Below are 22,649 nucleotides of genomic sequence, written 5' to 3'. Positions count from 1 at the left end.
CACTGCACACGTTTTCCTTTCTAAAACAATGGAAATTCGTTTAGCAAATGATTGCATTTTGTTTTTTTTCTTCATTTTCTTTTGAGGAAGTAATTGGCGCCAAATCTAGTTCGCATTCCTGCATCGAAATGTTATTTATTTATTTATTTTAACAAGTATGAGTCATCCAATTGAACTTGTCATATAATCAATAAATTTACTCTGGTTGAAACATGTGCGATCATGTGTATGCATGTGTGTATTTATAGACTGACCCTTTTCTAGAACAATGCAACTGTCATGCGACTCACCTCCAGCATCAAGTCTTTATTTCTGCTGGAGGACAGTCCGCGCCAACACTTAAAAGGAAACGATTAGCCGGAAATTACGTGCCAGCTACATCAGAAGTGCAGGTGTTTCTTATAAATGTAGTTTTAACAGAAAAATAAAAATAATCTCAAAGAAAAATTGTATAATTTTGGTGAGTTCACAATATAATCGTTTTCATTCCATTACATCTGCGTTCCCTGTTTTGTGTCAGGTCTTGTCCTACTTCTTGTCCCTGTGCTTGTTCTGTGTTTCTGTTCTGTTCCCTGTGTCTCGTTGATGTTTTTTGCTCTTGTTTTCCAGGTCCTGTTTCCCCGGTTTCGTCTCGTCCGTCGCCTCCCCTGGGGCGCGCCCGGAGTGCGCGCCTTTGGGGGGGGGTTCTGTCACGCCCGGCTCGTCCGATCCTCGTGTGTGCCACACTCCCCTCGTTACCTCGTGTTAATTCCCGATTGTTTTCACCTGTTGCCTGTTATGTTCAACTTGTTCCGTGTATTTAGTCCGCGTCTCAGTCAGTATTCCATTGTATGTCATTGATGTTTGATGTTCGTTTGATGTTCGTTGCTGTCTGCCCTGAATAAACCCCGTGTTATAGTATTCACGGCCCTCTCATCTGATTCCCCACTTACCTCGCACGCCAATCGTAACAGCATGTCAGATACCAAAATTATTTTGGCCTCATTTCAGAACAAATTTTGCTGTTTTTGGGACATACATGGGCTAGAAATTTTGCCAGAATTTGCGAGCCATGTACACAACCCTAGAAGGCATTATAATTCAGTTTACAATCCATCCATCCATCCACCCAATTTTTGTGCCGCATGTCTGATATAGATAGTGGGGGTTCAGGGCCTGTCCCAGAAGCTACAGGTGCAAAGCAGGGAACAACCCAGGACAGGGTGGCAACCTATCAGAGGGCACACACACCATTCATACACAAATTCATGCTTACAGGCAGTTTGGCAACTCCAGTGAACTTCAGCATGTTTTTGCACTCAAGGGGTAAGCCGGAGTAACTGGAGGAAACCCCATGATGACACGGGCAGAACAATAACTGTGGCCTTGGTGTAATTTTCTCTACAGACTTGAATTACCCTGTCTAGGATGTATACAGCTTGGAAACATTGGTAAACCTTTGAAGATAAAGAGGTATTAATCCATGCATTTTTATATCACAGGTCAGACTATTGCACTGTTTTGCTGTCAGCGATTCAAAAGGCAGTGGTAAGTATCCTAACCACAGTGAACAACTGTAGCCATATTTATTTTCAGTTCCTTCTATTTACATTCAGGTCAGACATACATACAGTACAAGGCTTGGGTCCTCCTTATTGAACTGTGTTGCAATATACTTGAGGGATGTCCCCTTGATCTTTATTAATAAATCTAGACTCTGTATTTACAACTGATTGCTTTAGCTTAAACTACCATAAACACAGCTGCTGATGCAACTGCAGATTCTGCTTTGTCTGTTTTTTTTGCTCACCTACCAGCATCTGTACCAAACCTATGAGTTAGTGTCCCCTCCACAGAGAGGTAGCTCACAAAGAGAAAGCTCACAGAGAGATTTTGTTTGCTCTCCCACATTGTCTTCCAGCTCTTGTTCTGTATCTCTTCACAGGATTGCTTTGCAGCAGTGTGGTGAGATTCACAAAGCTACGATGAAGTGCAGCCCTTTCGGAGAACGGGAAGCCAGCTACACTTTTTCACACATATATTTCACACATATACACCTACCCCCAGTCTCTGCTGACTTGTTTGTTCCGCACAGCGGTTTCCAGCTTATCTCTCCTGAGCCAGCGTCTGTATCTATCACTGGTGAACTTACTCATAGTGCAGATAAGGGTGATATGAGAGACTAGTTAACTGCAATCGAGCCTCGATCCACCTCCTCATCTGCTGCCCGTCTCTTTGCACCTGCATGGGCGATGGACTCGTTTAATCTGGGGACACTTCTACTTTTTTTCTTCTTGCACTGGATGGATGGTACAGATGCCAGTAAGGGCAATATTAAAATGTCTTTCATTCCTCACTCCATTTCTGTGAGCTGTTAATAACTGTACTTGGTTTTTAAATGATAGTGGAATGAAAAGTCTTTGTACTGTCATTCTGATTAACTGACTACTGGTCTACAACCGCAAGTGAGTACTAACAACAGTCTTCCTTTATCTTTGTTCATTAAGTGAATGCACTTCACACTATGTTCTCTCCTTATTTCAGATTCACACTGGACATATAAAGGTAAAATGAAAACTCTTCATACGTGTCTTTGAGGTTTAGCTGTAGTTTTGAAGCCCCAAACAGTAGTAGGTTGTATGTTATCATTACAGTTGCATCCCTGTTGCCTCGACACGCTTACGTCTAATTAAGGTTTGGTCATCTGTATGCTCCTCTTCCTCCATCTTCATCCTCATTGTACTCTCTCTCTCTCTCTGTCTCTCTCTCTCTCCAACTCTCCTGTTCTCCTCTAAAGTCCTGAATTTGGCTCCCTCTCTGCCGCACTCGGCTGTTTGCTACTCGCAGCCGGGCAGTTGGCCATGCTGGCAGCGGAGAGACGGTCACACTGAGGGGGACAGGAAGAAAGGGGACTGGGGGACGAGTGAGTGGGTGAAAGAAAAGGAGTCTGGCAGCTCCGTGTGGAAGGAGAGATGGAAGAGGGTCCCCTTTGGGTCAGTGAAGCTGGTGGCTTCGTACCTGCGAGGGGAGGTACTTCCATGTGGCTGGTTATCATGTTTAGGGTATGTTAGACCTACGGTACATCGTGTTCTTAACTCCACTGATGTCCTGTCAAAGTAAGAATAAGTCTTGTGACTTTAAAATTCCAGCAGGTAGCTGTGTATAGTACATGCTAAATTCATCCCGTGTAATGTTACAGTAAACGGGGGGGACAGTAGGCAGTGCCAAGCTGCATGTGTGCAGTTTTATAAGCCGCTGTGCTTCCTTGCCGGCATGAGCATTCCTGCCGAGCGTCCCGCCGCGCGGGTCCATGTGCTGCGGAATGCTCTGCAGTATTTAGGACACCAAGCTAGGGCTAGAATGGCGGCATGTGAGCCTCGCTGTTGTCAAGGCGATTTCCATGACAACGCAAAGCTAGGCGACAACGTTTTTTCTGTCCTCTGTTTTTGATGGAGGGGTGGTCAGAGGTTAGGGGGGGCGGTGGTCAGGCACAGAGGAGAGCTGCTTATGGATGAGAGCAGCACCGTGTGAGTTCCAGGTTAGGAAAATCAAAAGCCAGTTAAAATATGAACTGCAATATCCCAGGAACCCATATGGTTTAAAATCTTAAAAAAACACAAGGTTATGAAAAGGTTTTGGTTAGATTAATAATAATTCAATTCAATTCATTTGTATATATAAGGAGAGAGAGAGAGAGAGAGAGAGAGAGAGAGAGAAAGAAAGCCAGATGAGAATGGAGGAGAGGAATAAAAAACTTTCAAGAATGGAGGAAAAAAAACACCTCTGGGGTCCAAGGCTGCCCACCCCCTGCCCTGGACTTGCTGTGCATTAAGTGAACAGCCATCTTACAAATGCTGCTTTCAACATTACGGACTGGAAAGATGACATTTAAACATCATAAGACCCAAAACTGGGAAGACAACATGATTCAATCACGATTCAAGAGGTTTATTTTTCACATACACAGTTGTACACATATAGCATGTAGTGAAATGTAACCCTGGTCACTCCGAGCAGCTATGCTTAATAAGAGAATAATAAAATATAAAGATAACAATATAAAATAAAAAATATATCAAATATATTCAGCTGTACATAATCTACACATGGTGAAAGTGATTCTGCTGTGCAATGTAAATGCAATGTGCAAGAGACCTGAGAAATGTACCAACAATTTGGACAGTATGAACTGTTTTCCAGTACTCATAGGATTATGGCACTTATTCACAGTGTGCACAGAGTGATGTCAGTGTTACAGTGACTGTAAACAGTGCCATCAGCAATTTTCACGAAGGAATTTGAGCTGAGTGTGGCTACGCAGTGTACAGTGTACAGATCATTGAAGATGGGGATGGAAGAGCAGATGAGGTTCTTAACAAGTCTCTCGAACACCTTCATGACAAGAGATGTTAAGGCCACAGGGCGATAGTCATTGAGGCTGGAGGGCGTGTTATTCTTTGGAACTGGGATGATCAGGGGCGCCGTAAGGGGGAGGAAAGCTAGGACGATTCCAAGGGCCCCTGAGTGACAGGGGCCCTAAAAAATTAGGAAAATAACTGGATTGGTTTGGACTGGGGGGCCTAATATGATATGCTTTCATGGGGCCCAAAATCTCTAGCAACGCCCCTGGGGATGATTGTGGATTTTTTAAAACACACAGGTATAACAGACTGAGCCAGAGACTCATTGAAAAGCACAGAGCAACGTGCACGTCGCACGCCGTTACGGACGCTGGGAGTTCACCACTGATGTCCTCGCACTATGCTGGCAGGCTGTCGGTGGACAGCTTGTTGTTTACTTCAAACCACACGTAGAACATGATCATTTCATCAGTGGACGCAGAGACAGCACTTGAGGCAGTGCAACTTTTACCTTTAAAGTCCGTAATGGTGCGCAGACCATGCCACAAGCTTGCGTTTCGCCTCTCTGACTATGCGCTGGACGTTGTAAAACTCAGCCTTGTACCGTCCCATGTCGCTGGTGCTTAGTCCTTCATTGTAGGCAGCAGTACGTGTGTTTACTGCTACCCAGAGGGATCTGTCGACCCACGGTTTCTGATTGGAAAAGGTCCGAATGGTGGCTGAGGGAATGATCTGGTCGGCCAGCGTGTTGATGAAGCCGATGGTGACTTCCATAAACTCGTTGATTTCCGCTGAGCTGACCTGGAACACATCCCAGTCCACGTCATCCAGCGCGTCCTGCAGCTCAGCTTCAGATTGGCCGGTCCAGCACTTTTCCCTTTTCGTCAAACAATGATGAAATAGCTGTAGAACTGGCTTGTACCCGTGTTTGAACCAGGTGTAACAATGATCCAGGGTATATCCCCTGCTTGGGCAGGTGATGTGTTGATGGACGTTCGGCATGACCTGCCCAAGGCTCACCCTGTCAGTGTTTGTTCTGACAGTCACTGAGCACATCATGCAGCTGAGCCAAAGTCGTACCTGTGTCTGCTTGAGGTGGGGTGTAAACGGCCGTAGCGATGATCGCTGTGAACTCGCGGGGCAGATAATACAGCCGGCACATGACGGTCAGCTGCTCCTGGTGAGAGGAGCGGGAGAGAGTGTAATGCTCCTGGGTCGCCCCATCGTTGTTGGTCATGAAACTTAGCCCCCCCATCTTTTGATTTTCCAGCCTCATCCATTCTGCTCGCTCGAAGCACAGCGAATGACTCGGATGGTGTGACAGCGTGGTCCGGAACCGCTGGCGTCAGCCACGTCTCCGTGAAACAGAGAAGGTTGCCGTCCCTAATGTTCCGCTGGAACGTAACTCTGGCCCGGAGCTTGTTTATTCTCCAGTGACTGGACGTTGGTTAGTAAGATGCTGGAAAGTGGTGGAAGGTGCGCGCGTGTTCAGAGCGATCAGGAAGGCGTCTGACCTCGCCCTCCCCATCTTGCTAATATACCTTTTAAACATCCTAAGACCCAAAACCCAGCAGCAGGTTGTCAGCCTCCCTTTCTCTCTCTTGTGGTGTGTGGTGATGCCTGCGGCTTCATCATCCGTCCTGGATCCCGTTCTAGAGGGACCCCCCCCCACCCTCTGTCTGCTGTCCCCTTGCTGGCTTTTGTCTCTGCATTTGTGCTCCTTTTCATGTCTGTCTGCCCATCACACTCTCTCTCTCTCTCTCTCTCTCTCACACACATACACACAGACACACACACACTTTCCTTGCATTTGTATGAATGGACACTATGGGTGATTCGTATGAATTTATCACACCAAAGTCCCTCCAAATGAAACCTAAAAACACAAAAATGAAACTATAGGCCTTAGTGCTGTAAGAAAGACAGAGCAGTCAGACCCCTGTAATTGGGGCTCGGGCTTCATTCAGGATGGATTAAAACACTAATCCACTGCTGGGGGGCCTGGCATCACCCACACTGCAGCCCGTTTGAGCATCACCTCTCCCTACCAGATATGGCCCAGTGGTCAAAGTCCTTCCCCGACTGCGGGGGGGTCTGGCAGTCCCCCATCGATGTGGAGACCTCCGCCCTGCATCACGACCCCTCGCTGATGCCCGTCAAAGTTGTGGGTTACCATAAGCCCGCCCACAAGCCCTTCACCCTGTCCAACAATGGACACACAGGTGAGGCAGCGGGGGGGGTCCCTGAACTGTGTACAGCAGCATGTAGTTAATGCATAATTACCCATAATGCCAGACAGACAAGCGCTTTTGTAAACAGCGACATGAGTTTATCTCATCCTGCGCCTTAATAACTAAATAAGTCAATGTCCTCGTTATGTCGCACATTATAACATTATGTCCTCGTTGACGACCCCGTGCGTTGGCACTCTCATCATGTCCTGCTCTGCTCAGCTGTTCTGAACGGATCATTGTCAATCCCGCTGGCCCAGAATGGTCCGGTTCGCCACGCTGAAAGACTTCTTTGTTGCCTTTGCCTGGCCTGTGATTCCTGGGTCACGCATTCATACGGTGTCCCCGTGGTTCCCGCGCCTCGTCCATGACGCTGCTGCTCGCCGGGCCAGACTCCCGCCTCCCGTTCCCATGTGAGCGCATACAAGGCCCGCCCACGCCTTCCCATCTCCTGTGTTGCAGTGAAGATGTCCTTGCCCGCCTGTTTCCGACTGAGGGGGCTGCCCTGGAAGTTCACAGCTGTCCAGCTACATTTCCACTGGGGTAGGGACTGGGATGGCAGCGGGGGCCTGGCTGGGGGCAGCGAGCACACCGTGGATGGCCGTCGATCCGCTGCTGAGGTGAGGGACGCCTACCGTATCACCCATGTGATACAGTCATTGTTTGCCCAAATGGCCAAAATCCTGGACACCCATAAATCCGATATGCAAGTCTATATGTGAGTAATTGTGTTTATCCAGCCCGGCTCATTGGAACTGTTCAAAGGTGTTCCTGTTTTAGGAAAAACAAGAGATTACAGAGGGCTAATTAGTAAGGTTAACATCCCTGATATAAATGCTCCCTCCTAATGTCTTGATTAAAGGCGCACAGAGAATTTTTTGTCAAGCTGTACTGCTACAGGACACTGTTTGCTGGGAAACAGGCAGGGCAGGAAGATTTGTTCTTTTATAAAGACAGGCAGACACAGAGAGACATGCAGGGACACACATGGGGACACACTGAGACACACACAGGGAAACACACAGGGACATGCAGGGACACAAACAGAGATCCGCACAGGGAGATGAGGGGGACGCAAATCCAACCTGGAAGAACAAGACTAAGCTCAATGCGCTCTAGCTGATCTTGGTGCTGGTTCCCATCGTGCTGAAGCGGGCCTGGGTGTAAGAGGGGGCACTGAACAGCATGATGCACATACAGCCCATCTGTGTGCTCGGATGAGAGGGCTGCAGGGCTGGGGAGGGGGTCGGGAGTGGAGATGAGGAGAATGGAGGAGATAGAGAGACTGGGGGGTAACGGAGAGAGAGGGGGAGAATGGGGGGGAGTGGGGGAGAGAGAGAGAGAGGCTGAAATGCAAAGGGGGGGTGAGCCAGGGAGCCAAGTGAGAGGACAGGAGTCAGTGGAGGAGCGTCTCCCCTGGCTGGTCCGGTCTTGGGCAGGAGGGAGGCTGCATTATGCGGGAATCAGCCCAGAGGCAGGCGGCCCAGCTGCTCCTTCACAGGTTCACCGACTGGGAGAGAGCAAGCAATGGAGGGAGAGGAAGGGAAAAAAGGTGAAAGGGAAAGGAGGAGGGAAGATCCACCTGCATTGGTTCAGTCTGTGGGCCAGTTTCCCTGTGTTTCCTGTTCAATGGCTCCCATGACCACATGTCTCCCAGCCGTCCCCCCCCCCTCTCCCCCACCTGCTTGCTTGCTGAGCTTCCAATATAAATGAACTAATAAACTTCATTCAGACTGACCGAGAGATTTTATACGGATTAGACAGCCACACACATTCTGTGGAGAACTCCCACGTGTGTGCGCGCACACACACACACACACACACACAGATTAATGCTGTTTTCTGTTCTCCTCAGCTCCATGTGGTCCACTACAATTCAGATCTCTACCCCAACGTGTCTGTGGCCCAAAGCCAGCGAGACGGCCTGGCGGTTTTGGGAGTGCTGATTGAGGTGCTGTTCCCTTCATAACCTCTTACCCAAACAGGTCCGTCAGTTGGTCAGATTCTTAAAATCTAACATTGGGACATTGGGTCTTCTGGCTCAGAGGGAGGGAGGAGCTTCCAGAATTAGGAAGGCGGGTCTCAGCTCTTTATTAGTCTATATGTTCTGTCAATCATAACCCAGAAAATACAACTCAACAAGTTATCGACCAATCATGCCTTGTTTGTTGCAGAACAGACAGGAACTTGATGGTTTACAAGCGTTTTTGACTGTTAAACTTTATTCTAAATAAACTTTATTTATTTGCCTGTGAAAAAATGTTAGTGGATTGACAATCAGTGGAACTAAATTTAGCAGAAGATAAATCTGCTATCAAAAAAGTTAGCTTTGTCAATTAGCAGTTAGCGGATTAGCGGAACCCTGCCTACCACTGGTTAAAACCCAGGGTTGAGCCATAATGGAGTGGGATGGAGGGGTGAGAAGCGAAACAACGGAACACAGAATGTGATTTTGAGGTGGGGTTATTATATACATGGTAAACGGACAATGACGAATTGACATGTAGCAGATACAACCCACCAGTGATAGACATCGGAAGTGACCCAGGCCGAAGCAACAAATACAAACACAGGCTAACTCAGTGCAATCCCCAAGCTAACTTACTACGTAGAAAACAAAGAGGAAACAAAAAGACAATTGTGCCCCTAACTCTGTAAGTACCAAAACACAAAGCCAAACACACTCAAAACAAAAAAGGCAGCCACTTATTACAAATTGAACAATAATGTGTGTCGCCAAACTGTGTCTTCATAGAGTACATTGAATAGAGACATAGTCTGCTGGAACAAGTAGAGGTTCCTGGCCTTTGCAAAGAGAAACCTTGTCATTTAAGAGGAGACATTTAAGGAATGTAGAGGTGAAATAAGATGGCTCTTTAAATGTCACAGATACTGGATACCCTGTCGTGGCGAAAGTACTGCAACCATTTTTCAGCAATGTGATGTGAAAATGCACTTTTTGCAGCCTATGAAATCTATAAGATCTTGTTCCAGTTCTGTGGCTATTTCATGTGTTTACTCCTATTGCTGTTTAATTGGCCTGTTGTCCCCCAGACAGGTGATGACAATAACTCTGCGTATGAGAACATCTTTAAGTACTTGGAATTCATCAAATATGCAGGTGACACTAATGTGTCGTTAGTGTCTGTTGGTCAATGTCAAACACTGTCAGTTTCTAATCATGCCAAACAGCTCATGTGTGGCGTCAGACTCTTGGTGTGTCCGTGTGTCCACTTGTCTAATCCAACCTTGACCTGAAGGTGGCGCATTGCACAGTAGAGCCATGAAGTCCTGTGTCTGTCATGAACACATGATTGTAGCATGATTCCCAAAGAGATTCCCAGTACTGTAGCTTTAAGCATCTACTCCCTGTCATCGTCATACTGAATTGCTGCAATCCTTTTACTGCCCCCTGCAGGACAGCAAACGCCCATCCCCTCCTTCAATGTCCGCTCCCTGCTCCCCACTGACCTGGGCAGATACTTCCGGTACAATGGCTCGCTCACCACGCCGCCCTGCTACCAGAGTGTGCTGTGGACAGTTTTTGCGGAGAAGGTTACTGTGTCTCGCACGCAGGTGAGAACATAAAGCAGGGCTCTCCAACCTTATGCTACGTTCACACTGCGAGCGGCGAGAGCGTCAAAGCGACCGGAAGTCATTCATTCTCTATGGGAGGGAGCGTCGGGAGGCGTCGAGGAGCGGCGCGGCGCGTCGCGATCTGGGCGGCGGGAGCGTCAGACAGAAGTTGAATCCCAGTCAACTTTATGCTAATGAGTTGTGACGCGGTTCGGCGGCAACCAATGGGAATGTAGAGATGCTCCGCTAAAGAGAGCGCCGCAGAACATAAGCGTGTAAACTTTTGTTCCGACCCAACCGTTCCTAGGCACAATGGAGGAGAGACTTATTATTGCTGTGGCCGGGTACCCAGTTATATATGATGTGTCTCTGTTTGCATACAGGGACATAAATTTAAAAAAATGAGGCATGGACCAGAGTGTCCGAAACAATCGGTGTTCCAGGTGAGATGGTGAAGTGCATAATATATTTTTTTGTGAAAAAGGAAGGCGATCAGTAGTAATTTTGGCGCCATACAGAGAAAACAGTGCAAATTGTCGGTAATGTTAAACCTTTTTATAGCATTAGTGTTTGTCAAAACATAATTATGTGTTTTAGTAGAACTGTCGTGAAACATTTTAAGTACTATTTATGTTAACTAAAGAAACATAAAGCACAAGCAACTACTTGGCGATCATCCATTGTGATCCAAGGTAAATTTGAAAAGAAGCGCTATACTATTTATAAGTAACATTTTCCCTCCAGAACGCTTGATTTTAAGTGAGAATGCAAATAACTGGCTCACAACAATATTTATTTGACAAATTATGTCCTATCAGGAGTCGGTGCAAAGATATAAGCTACACGTTTGTTTGTTTTGCGGCCCCTTTAAAAAGTTCTCAGAGCCTGGCATTCTGAGCGGCCTTGTCCCCGCCCACTCTATGACGTCAGAGAGCGTCTCCGGCGTTGGCTAGCGTCGCGTTCAGGGCAGCGGGAGCGACGGCTGGCGTCTTTGACGCTCGCGGTGTGAACGTAGCATTAGAGTGAGAGCCACTTCTACAAAGAAAATTACCTGAGGAGCTACGTGTTTTATACAAGATTATATCAAACATGGTAAAAGTTGTTGCCACTGGGGGAGGGGGGTGATGTATTTCCTGTGATTGAAGCTGTTTATTCTTTGATGAATGTTGCTACTGTACTTAGTCAGAAAAACTGCTAGAGATTTTGGGCCCCATGAAAGCATATCATATTGGGCCCCCAACCCAGACCAATCCAGGCCCCTCACTCAGCGGCCCTTGGAATCATCATAACTCCCCCCCCCCACCTTTACAGCACCTCCCCAACTAAATGTATAATATAGATAGGAAACACAACTGTGAGTTGTTTTTAATTTTCTGACTGTTTTCTTTGTTCAAGAGGAAGACACTGAAATGGCTATTGGTCATTTAGAAGGATACTTGCTGAGATCTTCCTGACTGCCACGTCCGTTTCTTTCATATAAGAAACAGTTTAATAAAAAAAATCCCTTTTTGTTTTTATTTCCATGTTTTCAGCCCAATATCACATTCACTTATAGTTCCTTTATTGGGTGAACCAGCAAAATGCGAATGATGCAATACCTTACATTAGGTAACCAAAATTGAACTTTTCCAGAACATTTCTTCAGCTGTTTTGTTTTCTCTCTCTCTTTCTCTCTCTCTTTCTCTCTCTCTCTCTCTCTCTTGCTCTCTCTCCTGCCACCACTTTCATCCCGCTCTACACCATAGCTGAAGAACCTGGAGACAGCGCTGTTCTCCAACAGTGAGAAGGACCCCAAATCTGTCCCTCTCCAGGACAACTTCCGCACAACCCAACCCCTCAACCAGAGGGTAGTGTTGGCCTCATTTGTCCCAGGTCAGTACACTCTGACTCTCACGAGGGGAAGAGTACGAGATGCTGAGAGAATGTGTATGCGGTCAAGAGACGGAGAGAGAGAGAGAGAGAGAGGGAAATTTCTTTAAGTGTTATGTCGGGGAGAGTGATCAGCTCCCCCGGCTGCCGGCCCACAGAGTATGAGACACGCGCTGTTTTACTTGCTGCAAGGGTAACCACACCACAGTGTGAGCTACAAAGGTGTGGCTCCTCAACAGAGTTTATTTATACTATAAGGTAAACATACTGATTACATTGTGGGTGAGAACAACATTTGGAATGGGATGGAAGCAATGGGAATGTGGGAGTGGGAACAGGAACAACAGAACGTGTCAGAGGTGGGCTCGTCTGCTGCACGTGGTGGAAAATTACTGTTAAGCATTTACACAGTTGCTACATGGAACAAGTTATGCATTCTTCAGAATACACGTGAGTGATAATATATACAGTTATGCATTCTTCAGAATACACGTGAGTGATAATATATATACAATTTCAACCCAACATGTTAGGATGGTACTCTGTTTAGAACTTTGCAGGCATGAGTTGGTGCTGTGTAGAGATCTTCAAACTGCAGACCACGGGGTGTCCACATATTCTTCAGTAAATCTTCCATGCAGGAGAATTGGGCTCATTGTCCAACAAGTAAACAAATCAGCAGCATTAATAGCTGTAGGGATTATGTGGGGGTGGGGGGCATTTAAGTTTGCTGTGGGAGGGGTGATGAAAGGGTAAGAAAATAAGAAAGGAAGCCTAATGTTATTGAGGTGGGGGGAGGGAGGCTATTAATGAGGCCCCCGATTAGTGTTTGTGGAATCTCACCGAAAACACTGACCACATTGTTTGCGAAGGATTCAGATGGTGGGCGAGCATGAATATGAACGTAAAATTAGCGAGGAATACAGCTCATAGCCCACCTCAGTGCACCGGAACACTGAATATAATTCTGAAGGATGTTTCTTTTAACTATTCCAGATTCTATCACCAGATACACTCTTGGTAAGTGTGCATCATATCTTAGCCTGATCACTGCCCATAACTGTCCATGTGTCTCCTGCCCTGTGTACTCTGGGATATTCACAGTGAGTATTTGGGCTTCTCCAGCCCTGTGTACTCTGGGATATTCACAGTGAGTAGTGGGGCGTCTCCTGCCCTGTGTACTCTGGGATATTCACAGTTAGTAGTAGGGCGTCTCCTGCCCTGTGTACTCTGGGATATTCACAGTTAGTAGTAGGGCGTCTCCAGCCCTGTGTACTCTGGGATATTTACAGTGAGTAGTAGGGTGTCTCCTGCCCTGTGTACTCTGGGATATTCACAGTGAGTATTGGGGCTTCTCCTGCCCTGTGTACTCTGGGATATTCACAGTTAGTAGTAGGGTGTCTCCTGCCCTGTGTACTCTGGGATATTCACAGTGAGTATTGGGGCTTCTCCTGCCCTGTGTACTCTGGGATATTCACAGTTAGTAGTAGGGTGTCTCCTGCCGTGTGTACTCTGGGATATTCACAGTGAGTAGTAGGGCGTCTCCTGCCCTGTGTACTCTGGGATATTCACAGTTAGTAGTAGGGCGTCTCCTGCCCTGTGTACTCTGGGATATTCACAGTGAGTAGTAGGGCGTCCCCTGCCCTGTGTACTCTGGGATATTCACAGTGAGTAGTAGGGTGTCCCCTGCCCTGTGTACTCTGGGATATTCACAGTGAGTAGTAGGGTGTCCCCTGCCCTGTGTACTCTGGGATATTCACAGTGAGTAGTAGGGCGTCTCCTGCCCTGTGTACTCTGGGATATTCACAGTTAGTAGTAGGGCATCTCCTGCCCTGTGTACTCTGGGATATTCACAGTGAGTAGTAGGGCGTCTCCTGCCCTGTGTACTCTGGGATATTCACAGTGAGTAGTAGGGCGTCTCCTGCCCTGTGTACTCTGGGATATTCACAGTGAGTAGTAGGGCGTCTCCTGCCCTGTGTACTCTGGGATATTCACAGTTAGTAGTAGGGTGTCTCCTGCCCTGTGTACTCTGGGATATTCACAGTGAGTAGTAGGGCGTCTCCTGCCCTGTGTACTCTGGGATATTCACAGTTAGTAGTAGGGCGTCTCCTGCCCTGTGTACTCTGGGATATTCACAGTGAGTAGTAGGGCGTCTCCTGCCCTGTGTACTCTGGGATATTCACAGTGAGTAGTAGGGCGTCTCCTGCCCTGTGTACTCTGGGATATTCACAGTGAGTAGTAGGGCGTCTCCTGCCCTGTGTACTGTGGGATATTCACAGTGAGTAGTAGGGCGTCTCCTGCCCTGTGTACTCTGGGATATTCACAGTGAGTAGTAGGGTGTCTCCTGCCCTGTGAATTCTTGGATATTCACCGTGTGCCTGTACTGGATAAGTGGATGGTGGATGAATAACAGTAATATTAAAAGTGTACAGTATTCCTTGCAGATTCTCTGCAAGGAAAGGAAATTCCTGTTCCTTTCTAGTGTCAATTTGAAAGTAATTTTTCTTTCAGGAAAACTGTGTGCTGCAGCGGCGATGGTCATCATCCTCGTCGTAAAGGTCAAGCAGTAAGTCCAGTGTCCCGTCGTCCTGGCTGATAATTCTTTGTGCACTTTATCACACATTTCTGAAGGGAGTCAAACACAGTATCGGGCATATTTTGCTGGATGATATTTAGCTTTAGTATTAGTGAGGTTTACAGGACAGAGGGCTGAACCATAAAGTCACCAGATCCCTGGTCCTGCTCTCCCCTCATGTCACTCTGCTTCCACACCTTCTTTCAGCATGAAAGTCCACATCTGCAGCCTTTCGCTGCTCGTCCTTCTCCCAAACCTCTCTCTTTCACTTTCTCCTCATTCTGAAACATCTTTCCTTTCAAAACCCAACCAATGATGTTTAAAACAGCTATATAATGATATAATGTTGATCTGTGTAAGCAGGTCATGTGACTATGTCTCTTAATCACATGACAGCTCTACCTCTAGTTGGGAGGCCCTCACATGAGTGAGACCAGCACCTTCACGCAGGTCACTCTGAAATTATTAACTTGTGTTATGACATGACCTTAACCTTTGACCTTCATATTAGGATCCTATGCATCTGTGTTTGAAATACTGATCTTTCCTGAAATCCTGAAAACGATTCTCTATGAACCTCTTTTCCGATTCCTTAATGCCTTATAATAATAATAAACCAACGTTGAATATGATCATGATATTATAAATAAATAAATAAGTAAATAAATAACTACTAACACCGAATAAGTAAAAATTGTTGCAACTAACCAAATACCAGCATTTAAAAAGTAAATAAATGAATACAAGTTTGGTTGGACATATTATTTTATTACATTGTTATTTTTCTTTGGCAGTGAGGATTACTAGGTTTATCTGCAAAATAATCACTAAGATAATGATAGGGTAAGATCTGGATCAGATTCAGACTTGGACATCGCACCAATATAACTGGATTTCGCGTGTGTGGACATAGCACCACAAAATTACTCGTAGTGCCAAACATAATATCAGTGACATGCAGCGAAAACATTACACAAGGTGGCACCAAATCCCTCTGCTTTGTCAGTAAATTTACTACTTTGAATTTGCCCTCCGTATGAAATGGGTTATCTACATAAAGTTCCCTTGCCTTGAATGCAATTCATTCAGCACTTAATATTAGAAAACTTTATGTTGGCACAAACCCTGATCATTCTGCCATTAAGGAACCTAAGAACATCTACCTCTTGTGACTGGCTTGTTCTTACCGTTCATGTAAAGGGGAGGGGGCTGGATTTAGGGCAGGTGGTTAAATTTGGGCACAACGATAAAAAGAACCACTCTCAAGTACGTTCTCAAGTAAGTTCCCTTCGTTTGTACGGAAGAGCCGTTTAAAGGAATCGGATCGTTCTCAAAAGTAACATAACTAATCGGTAAGTTGAAATACTGAAAGCTGAACCATTGTAGAGCAAGGAGCATCTGTATTTTATATATATATATTACATATACCTATATATTTGTCCACAATTCATACACAATCTCTTCTTCATCAGTATCAAAACTTTAAGCTATATGGATTCTCCTTCCTGCTGTGCTTTTAGTGTGTTATTGTAGTGTTCTGCCTTGTTGCAAAAGGCCCATAGTCATTAGTATTTGTCGTGTAGTTCTGACTCACTGCTCGTAACTCCACCACACTGTACGATTTCTGTGAGTGCTGTTGATGCTTCTAGTTGGGTACGTTTCACTTTACAATTTCACTGATAATTTACGTAACTTTCAGCAAGCCAGCTTTCAGGGTCATATCTTTGCAGAATGTATTTTGTGATATTGTGATATCTCTTCTGAAATAATTTAAGTGGACGATATCAACACAATTAACATTCACCTAAATCTTTATATAGCTCCTTATTTTCGACTCACTGTAGTCATCATACATCTTTGTTGCAGATTTAAGGAACATGACAAGGAGCAACAGCAAGACACAGCCTTCAAGACAGACCCTGACCCAGAAAAACTGGAAGCCCCTCCCAAAGTGGAAGCCTAAGCCTTATGTGATTCCTTGGACCTCAGCACCTACTTCCTGTTTGAATGCATGAACTTCCTCTGCGTGCCAAACCAGCTACTCCTGCCTCAAGTCCATCCTTTTCCTACTAGTTTGTCCCCTATATACACAGCCAAGTCAGACCCAGTTTGCTGTCGCTGAGGCCATTGCACACACACTCCTGTATGCCCCCCCCCCCCCCTCCACTTCCTGTCAGTAATTGGCCAGTATTGCTTGTATGTGTTTAGGAAAAGGGGGATATGTAGCTATTTACCTGTATGAATGCCTGTCTGGATGCTCTTGTTATCTGCCAATATGCCTGCAGGTTGCACACGCTTCATGATAAACAGCACACATATCCACCTATCTTTCTGTCATTATGTTATAGTCAGAGGTGCATATTTCAGGTCCAGAAAGTAAAAAAAATCCAGCCAGTTGAGAATAAAGAGTAACAGTCAGAGTACTTCTGCTAGTTGGTTGAAACAAAATCTTCATCAGGATTTTTACTTTCTGGACCTGAACTGTCTATTTCTGGTCACAGTAACCATTATTTATTGTTAGGGATTTCAAGACTGGGGAAGACTCTTGCGAATAAATTTCCTAAGTTTAAATTTCCTTCAGGATCGATCGATCGATCGATCGATCTATCTATCTATCTATCTATCTATCTATCTATCTATCTATCTATCGTCTATCTATCTGCCTGTCTATCCATCTATCTATCTATCTATCTATCTATCTGTCTGTCTATCTGCCTGTCTATCCATCTATCTATCTATCTATCTATCTGTCTATCTATCTGCCTGTCTATCCATCTATCTATCCATCTATCTATCTATCTATCTATCTATCTATCTATCTGTCTGTCTGTCTATCTGCCTGTCTATCCATCTATCTATCTATCTATCTATCTGTCTATCTATCTGCCTGTCTATCCATCTATCTATCTATCTATCTATCTATCTATCTATCTATCTATCTATCTATCTGTCTGTCTATCTGCCTGTCTATCCATCTATCTATCTATCTATCTATCTATCTATCTGTCTGTCTATCTGCCTGTCTATCCATCTATCTATCTATCTATCTATCTATCTATCTATCTATCTGTCTGTCTATCTGCCTGTCTATCCATCTATCTATCTATCTATCTATCTATCTATCTATCTATCTGTCTGTCTATCTATCTGCCTGTCTATCCATCTATCTATCTATCTATCTATCTATCTGTCTGTCTATCTGCCTGTCTATCCATCTATCTATCTATCTATCTATCTATCTGTCTGTCTATCTGCCTGTCTATCCATCTATCTATCTATCTATCTATCTATCTGTCTGTCTATCTATCTGCCTGTCTATCCATCTATCTATCTATTTATCTATCTAGTCTCCCTCACCAAGACATCCCTCACCGCGGTCAAAGCATATACAGAGATGACAGACAAGACTCCCAGAATGCCTTAATCTGAGGTTCATTATAAGCTTGTACACAGGACTGACAGGTCAGCAGAATGACGCTACATATGAATATTGATAAAGTTTATGTATCAATCAAGATTGACACATTGGACCGCTGCTGATATCTTGATTTTTAACGAGTTTTCTCCTGTATACAGTCATCCAGCACAGTGCTCCAGCCTGACTTGGGTACAATGCACAATACACACTGCAAACAAAAATCAGCAGGTTCATATACTCTAACACCAATTCCCCCTTTTGGACTTCTAAGTCCTGATTGGTTACTAAACACCTGCAAACCAGGCTTCAAACAAACAACAAACATAATCATCCCCCCCACCCCCACTCAGCATCCGCCTCCCCATTGGGGAGCTGGGAGGGAGCAAAAATGTGGACTGTCTGGGGTCCCTGAGAACTGGGTTGGGAACCACTGGTGTAAGCGTATACATTTCTCATAGAAGAATAATTCTTACGGGTACATGACTTGCTTATATGCTCAAACAGTACTATGTAGGCATTAGCAACTACATCCCAGGCCTGCACTCCCTTAAGTTTGGCCATTCAGTAGTTTCGAATCCCCTCCTGCCCATTTCTCCAAGGTCCCTGACCTGTGAAGCTGGCTGCGTGCAGGCTGCTGTGAGGCAAGGGCCAGAGGCAGACATTTCAGGTTCAGAAAGTAAAAATCCAGACCAAGATTTTGTTTCAACTAATCAGTTGAGTACACTGTGGCTGTGACTCTTTATATGCAACTGGTTGTTGAAACAAAATCCTGGTGTGGATTTTTACTTTCTGGGCCTGAAATACCCACCTCTAGCAAGACACAACAACAATCCCACAATGCCTCACTCCCCTCCATTATTTTTAAGCTTCTTTCCACAAAAACAATGAGCGATCAGCCACTTCAAAATTGGCTCAGCAGATACAAACAATATCAAATTGTACTGTGGCCATTTTTTATTGTTTTCATTTTGCATTTTAACATATTCAGAACTGAACCCTACAGCCTTCTGTAGTTAGCCTGCAGGACTAAAATCTTAAATCAGCATAAAATAACTCAAATATGTAGGCACACATAGGCCTGTATGTTAACAATAAGTCAACATGTTGCTTGAAAATACCACTAAAATACTGTATACCATGGCTTCAGGGACGGATTATGGGTTGTGTGGGCCCCTGGGCAAAACATTCGCGAGCCCCCCCCCCCCCCCTCAAAAAAAAAAACAAAAAAAAAAAATGCCAGCATTGTCTGGGATGGCTAGTTGCTATGTCATCATGCCACTTGTGGGTCCAAACTAGTGCGGCGTACCGTGTTGTAAAAGCAGAATGATGTTGACAAAACTATCTTTTGCCGCTTTTCACCTCGGAAAAAGTGAAAAGAAGGTGGCTTAAGTTGATACAGTAAGTTGGATCTCAAATTAGGCTGTGTACCATATCCCCTTACAGAACGGAGTGATCAGGGGTGTAGTGGTAAAATAAGAGGTGGGTGAACTACGAATTCTGTGATCACATTTTGTGCATAAACTATACTATGGTGTGCATTTAGATCAATTGAGAAGTGGGTAAACTCTAATTCTGAAATTTCAGAGGTGGGTAAACCGTGTTTACTTGCGTTTAGCCTCCACTACAGCCCTGGGAGTGATTACACTGGTCAAACTCTTACACTGCTACACTGGTCTGGGGGCCACTCAGCGGGCAGGTTAACCGCCTCCATCCCACCATGCTACCGCTCCCTAGTCAGAGGGCCTTCTGTAAGGCTGTTAACACGCCCCCCTCCCCTCCCCCCAGAAGCCAGGGGCCCCATGGTAGGGGCCCTTGTAATCAGATGGCCCTCTAAAGGTACACTACACCCTCCTCCCTAGGGTCTCCTAGTAGGGTCCTCATAATCAGAGGGCCCTCTAAAAGCCCCCAAAGCCCCCATCCTCCCTAGGACCCCCTGGTAGCCAGAAGCCAGGACCATAATAGGAGGGCCTAAGAGGGCCTTCTAAAAGTAGGCTCCCATGCACCCATTTCCCTTTAAAGTTCCTATAGCAGGGCCGGGGGCCCCCTGAAAGCTGTCTAAGTAGGCTTGGGGGGTATCTAATTTTGGTACCATAATACCATCCAAACCTGCGTCTAACCAAGAGACTTTAAAACACACATAATACAATGCACAACAAAAAACGTAAAGAAGCACTGAATTCTCCATTTCAGTCAGGTACTGGGCTCACCCCTAGTGTTTCTCCCAGTAACTGTTTCCAGCTCCTCCTAGTGATGTAGTCAAGACCACATAAACTGATACCAAGTCAGAACCAAGACCTGAATGTATCGAAACCGAGACAAGATCAAGACCAAGGCAGGGCAAGACCAAGAATTTTTTTTGACCAAGTCAAGATCAGATTGAGTCTACATAATAGAACACACTATAAAATTTAGAGCATCAGCACCATCTTGGAGCTAGGCAGTATGGCCTAATATTATGTCACAGTATAATTTGAACCATGGATGTTATTTAATAAAATTACAATATAAATGTTTCTGTACAAAAGTAACATTTCTTCAAATAAGACACCTTTTTGGTTGCATTTGAGCACCCTGCGGAGACGACCATTACCCATAGGCAGGGGCGGATTAAGGTGTACAGAGGCCCCTAGGCTACAGTAGTCTGTGGGGCCCCCAACCCCACCCCCCTCCGCGCCAATGGGGACCCCCTTGCAGGCTGGCACACGTGGGGCCCCTAGGCTTAAGCCATATCTAGCCTGTGCGTTAATCCGCCCCTGCCCATAGGTCATGATCATAGGTGAGGGTAGGGACGAAGATGGACCAATAGATCGAGAGCTTTGCTTTCCCGCTCAGTTCTTTCTTAGCCATGACGAACCGGTTAAGCGCCTGCAAAACTGCAGACGCTGCTCCAATTCATCTGTCCAGCTCTCGATCTCACTTCCCTCACTCATTAACAAGACCCTGAGATACTTGAACTCCTCCACTTGAGGCAGTACCTCCTACCTGACCTGAAGAGGGCAATCCACTCGTTTCTGGCTGAGAACCATGGTCTTGGACTTGGAGGTGCTAATCCTCATCCCTGTTGCTTCGCACTCGGCTGCGAACCACCCCAGAGTACGCTGGAGGTCCCCAGCAGCTGAAGCCAACAGGATGACATTGTCCGCAAAAAGCAGCGAGGTAATCCTGATGCCACCAAACTGGACACCCTCAACACCCTGGCTGCGCCTAAAAATCGTGTACATAAATATTATAAACAGGACCGATGACAAAGGGCAGCCCTGGCGGAGTCCAACCCGCACTGGGCAATGCGGACCAAGCTTCCACTCCGTTCATACAGGGACCAAATATCCCACAATAGTGGACCCCGAACCCCATACTTCCAAAGCACCCCCCACAGGGCACCTCGGGGAACCCGGTCGTAAGCCTTTTCCAAGTCCACAAAACACATGTAGACTGGATAGGCAAACTCCCAGGCCCCCTCCAGTACCCTTGCAAGAGTATAAAGCTGGTCCAGTATTCCACGGCCAGGACGAAAATCACATTGTTCCTCTTGAATCCGAGCTTTGACTATCGATCTCACCCTCCTCCCTGGTACCCCAGAATAGACTTTCCCAAGAAGGCTGAGAAGTGCGATCCCCCTGTAGTTGGAACACACCCTCCGGTCCCCTTTCTTATATAAGGGGACCACCACCCCAGTCTGCCAATCCAGCCGCACTGTCCCTGACCTCCACGTGCTGTTGAGAAGGCGTGTCAGCCATTACAGCCCCACAACATCCAGAGTCTTTAGGTACTCCGGGTGTATCTCGTCCACCCGCGGGGCCCGGCCACTGAGTAGCTCGTTAACCACCCTGGCCACCTCAGCCCCAGTGATGGGCAAGTCCACCCCAGCCCCCTTGGTCCCCGTGCCCTCAGATGTCTTGAAGGCAGTGCGCAGATGTATCTGAGGCAGGGTTGAGGAGGTCCTCAAAGTATTCCTTCCACCTCCGGATGATGTCCCCAGGTGAGGTCAACAGCATCCCCTCCCCACAATAAATTATAAATAGTAGGAAGCAGGAGCTGCTTCCCCTCCTGATATTCCGGATGGTTTGCCAAAACCCTTTTGAGGCCGACCGAAAGTCACTTTCCGTGGCCTCACCAAACTCCCCCGACGCCCAGGTTTTTGCTTCCACAACCACCTGAACCACATTCTGCCTGGCCTGCCAGTACCCGTCAGCTGCCTCCGGAGACCCCCGGGCTAATAATTCCCGGTAGGCCTCCTTCTTCAGCTTGACAGCCCCCCTCACCTTTGGTGTCCATTATTGGGTATGAGGGTTACCGCCACGACTGACACTGACCACCCTGCAGCCACAGCTCCGTACGGGTGTTTCCACAATGGAGGTCCAGAACAATGTCCATTCAGGCTCAATGTCCCCTACCTCCCCCGGTATGCAGTTGGAATTCTGCCGGAGGTGCGAGTTAAAGCTCCAGCGAACAGGAGCCTCTGCCAGACGTTCCCAGCAGGCCCTCACTATGACCCTCACTACCAGGTCTGACCGGCTTCCTCCCCTGCCACCTGAGCCAACCCACCAACAGGTGGTAATCAGTTGACAGCTCTGCCCCTCTCTTCACCCGAGTGTCCAAGACAGAAAGCCGCAGATCAAATGATGCGATCATGAAATCAA

The 22,649-nt window shown here is 46.3% G+C and overlaps 1 protein-coding gene across 1 annotated transcript; it reads left to right on the top strand.

Moving 5' to 3' along the window:
- The first annotated feature begins 2,122 nt into the window (after positions 1-2,122).
- Positions 2,123-17,136, top strand: LOC140592519 (carbonic anhydrase 14-like). Its single transcript, XM_072715913.1, has 11 exons — positions 2,123-2,301; positions 2,524-2,544; positions 6,392-6,562; positions 7,034-7,191; positions 8,427-8,522; positions 9,626-9,692; positions 9,990-10,147; positions 11,893-12,019; positions 13,013-13,036; positions 14,528-14,582; positions 16,458-17,136. Exons 1-11 carry the CDS (start codon positions 2,232-2,234, stop codon positions 16,552-16,554), a joined length of 1,044 nt encoding a protein of 347 aa, XP_072572014.1. The 5' UTR covers positions 2,123-2,231; the 3' UTR covers positions 16,555-17,136.
- The last annotated feature ends 5,513 nt before the right edge of the window (positions 17,137-22,649 follow it).

Source organism: Paramormyrops kingsleyae, chromosome 9 (assembly GCF_048594095.1).
Source record: "Paramormyrops kingsleyae isolate MSU_618 chromosome 9, PKINGS_0.4, whole genome shotgun sequence".
In the NCBI taxonomy this organism is placed as follows: Eukaryota; Metazoa; Chordata; class Actinopteri; order Osteoglossiformes; family Mormyridae; genus Paramormyrops; species Paramormyrops kingsleyae.
The sequence above is the reverse complement of the archived record's forward strand: the minus strand, read 5'-3'. Positions and strand labels throughout refer to the sequence as shown.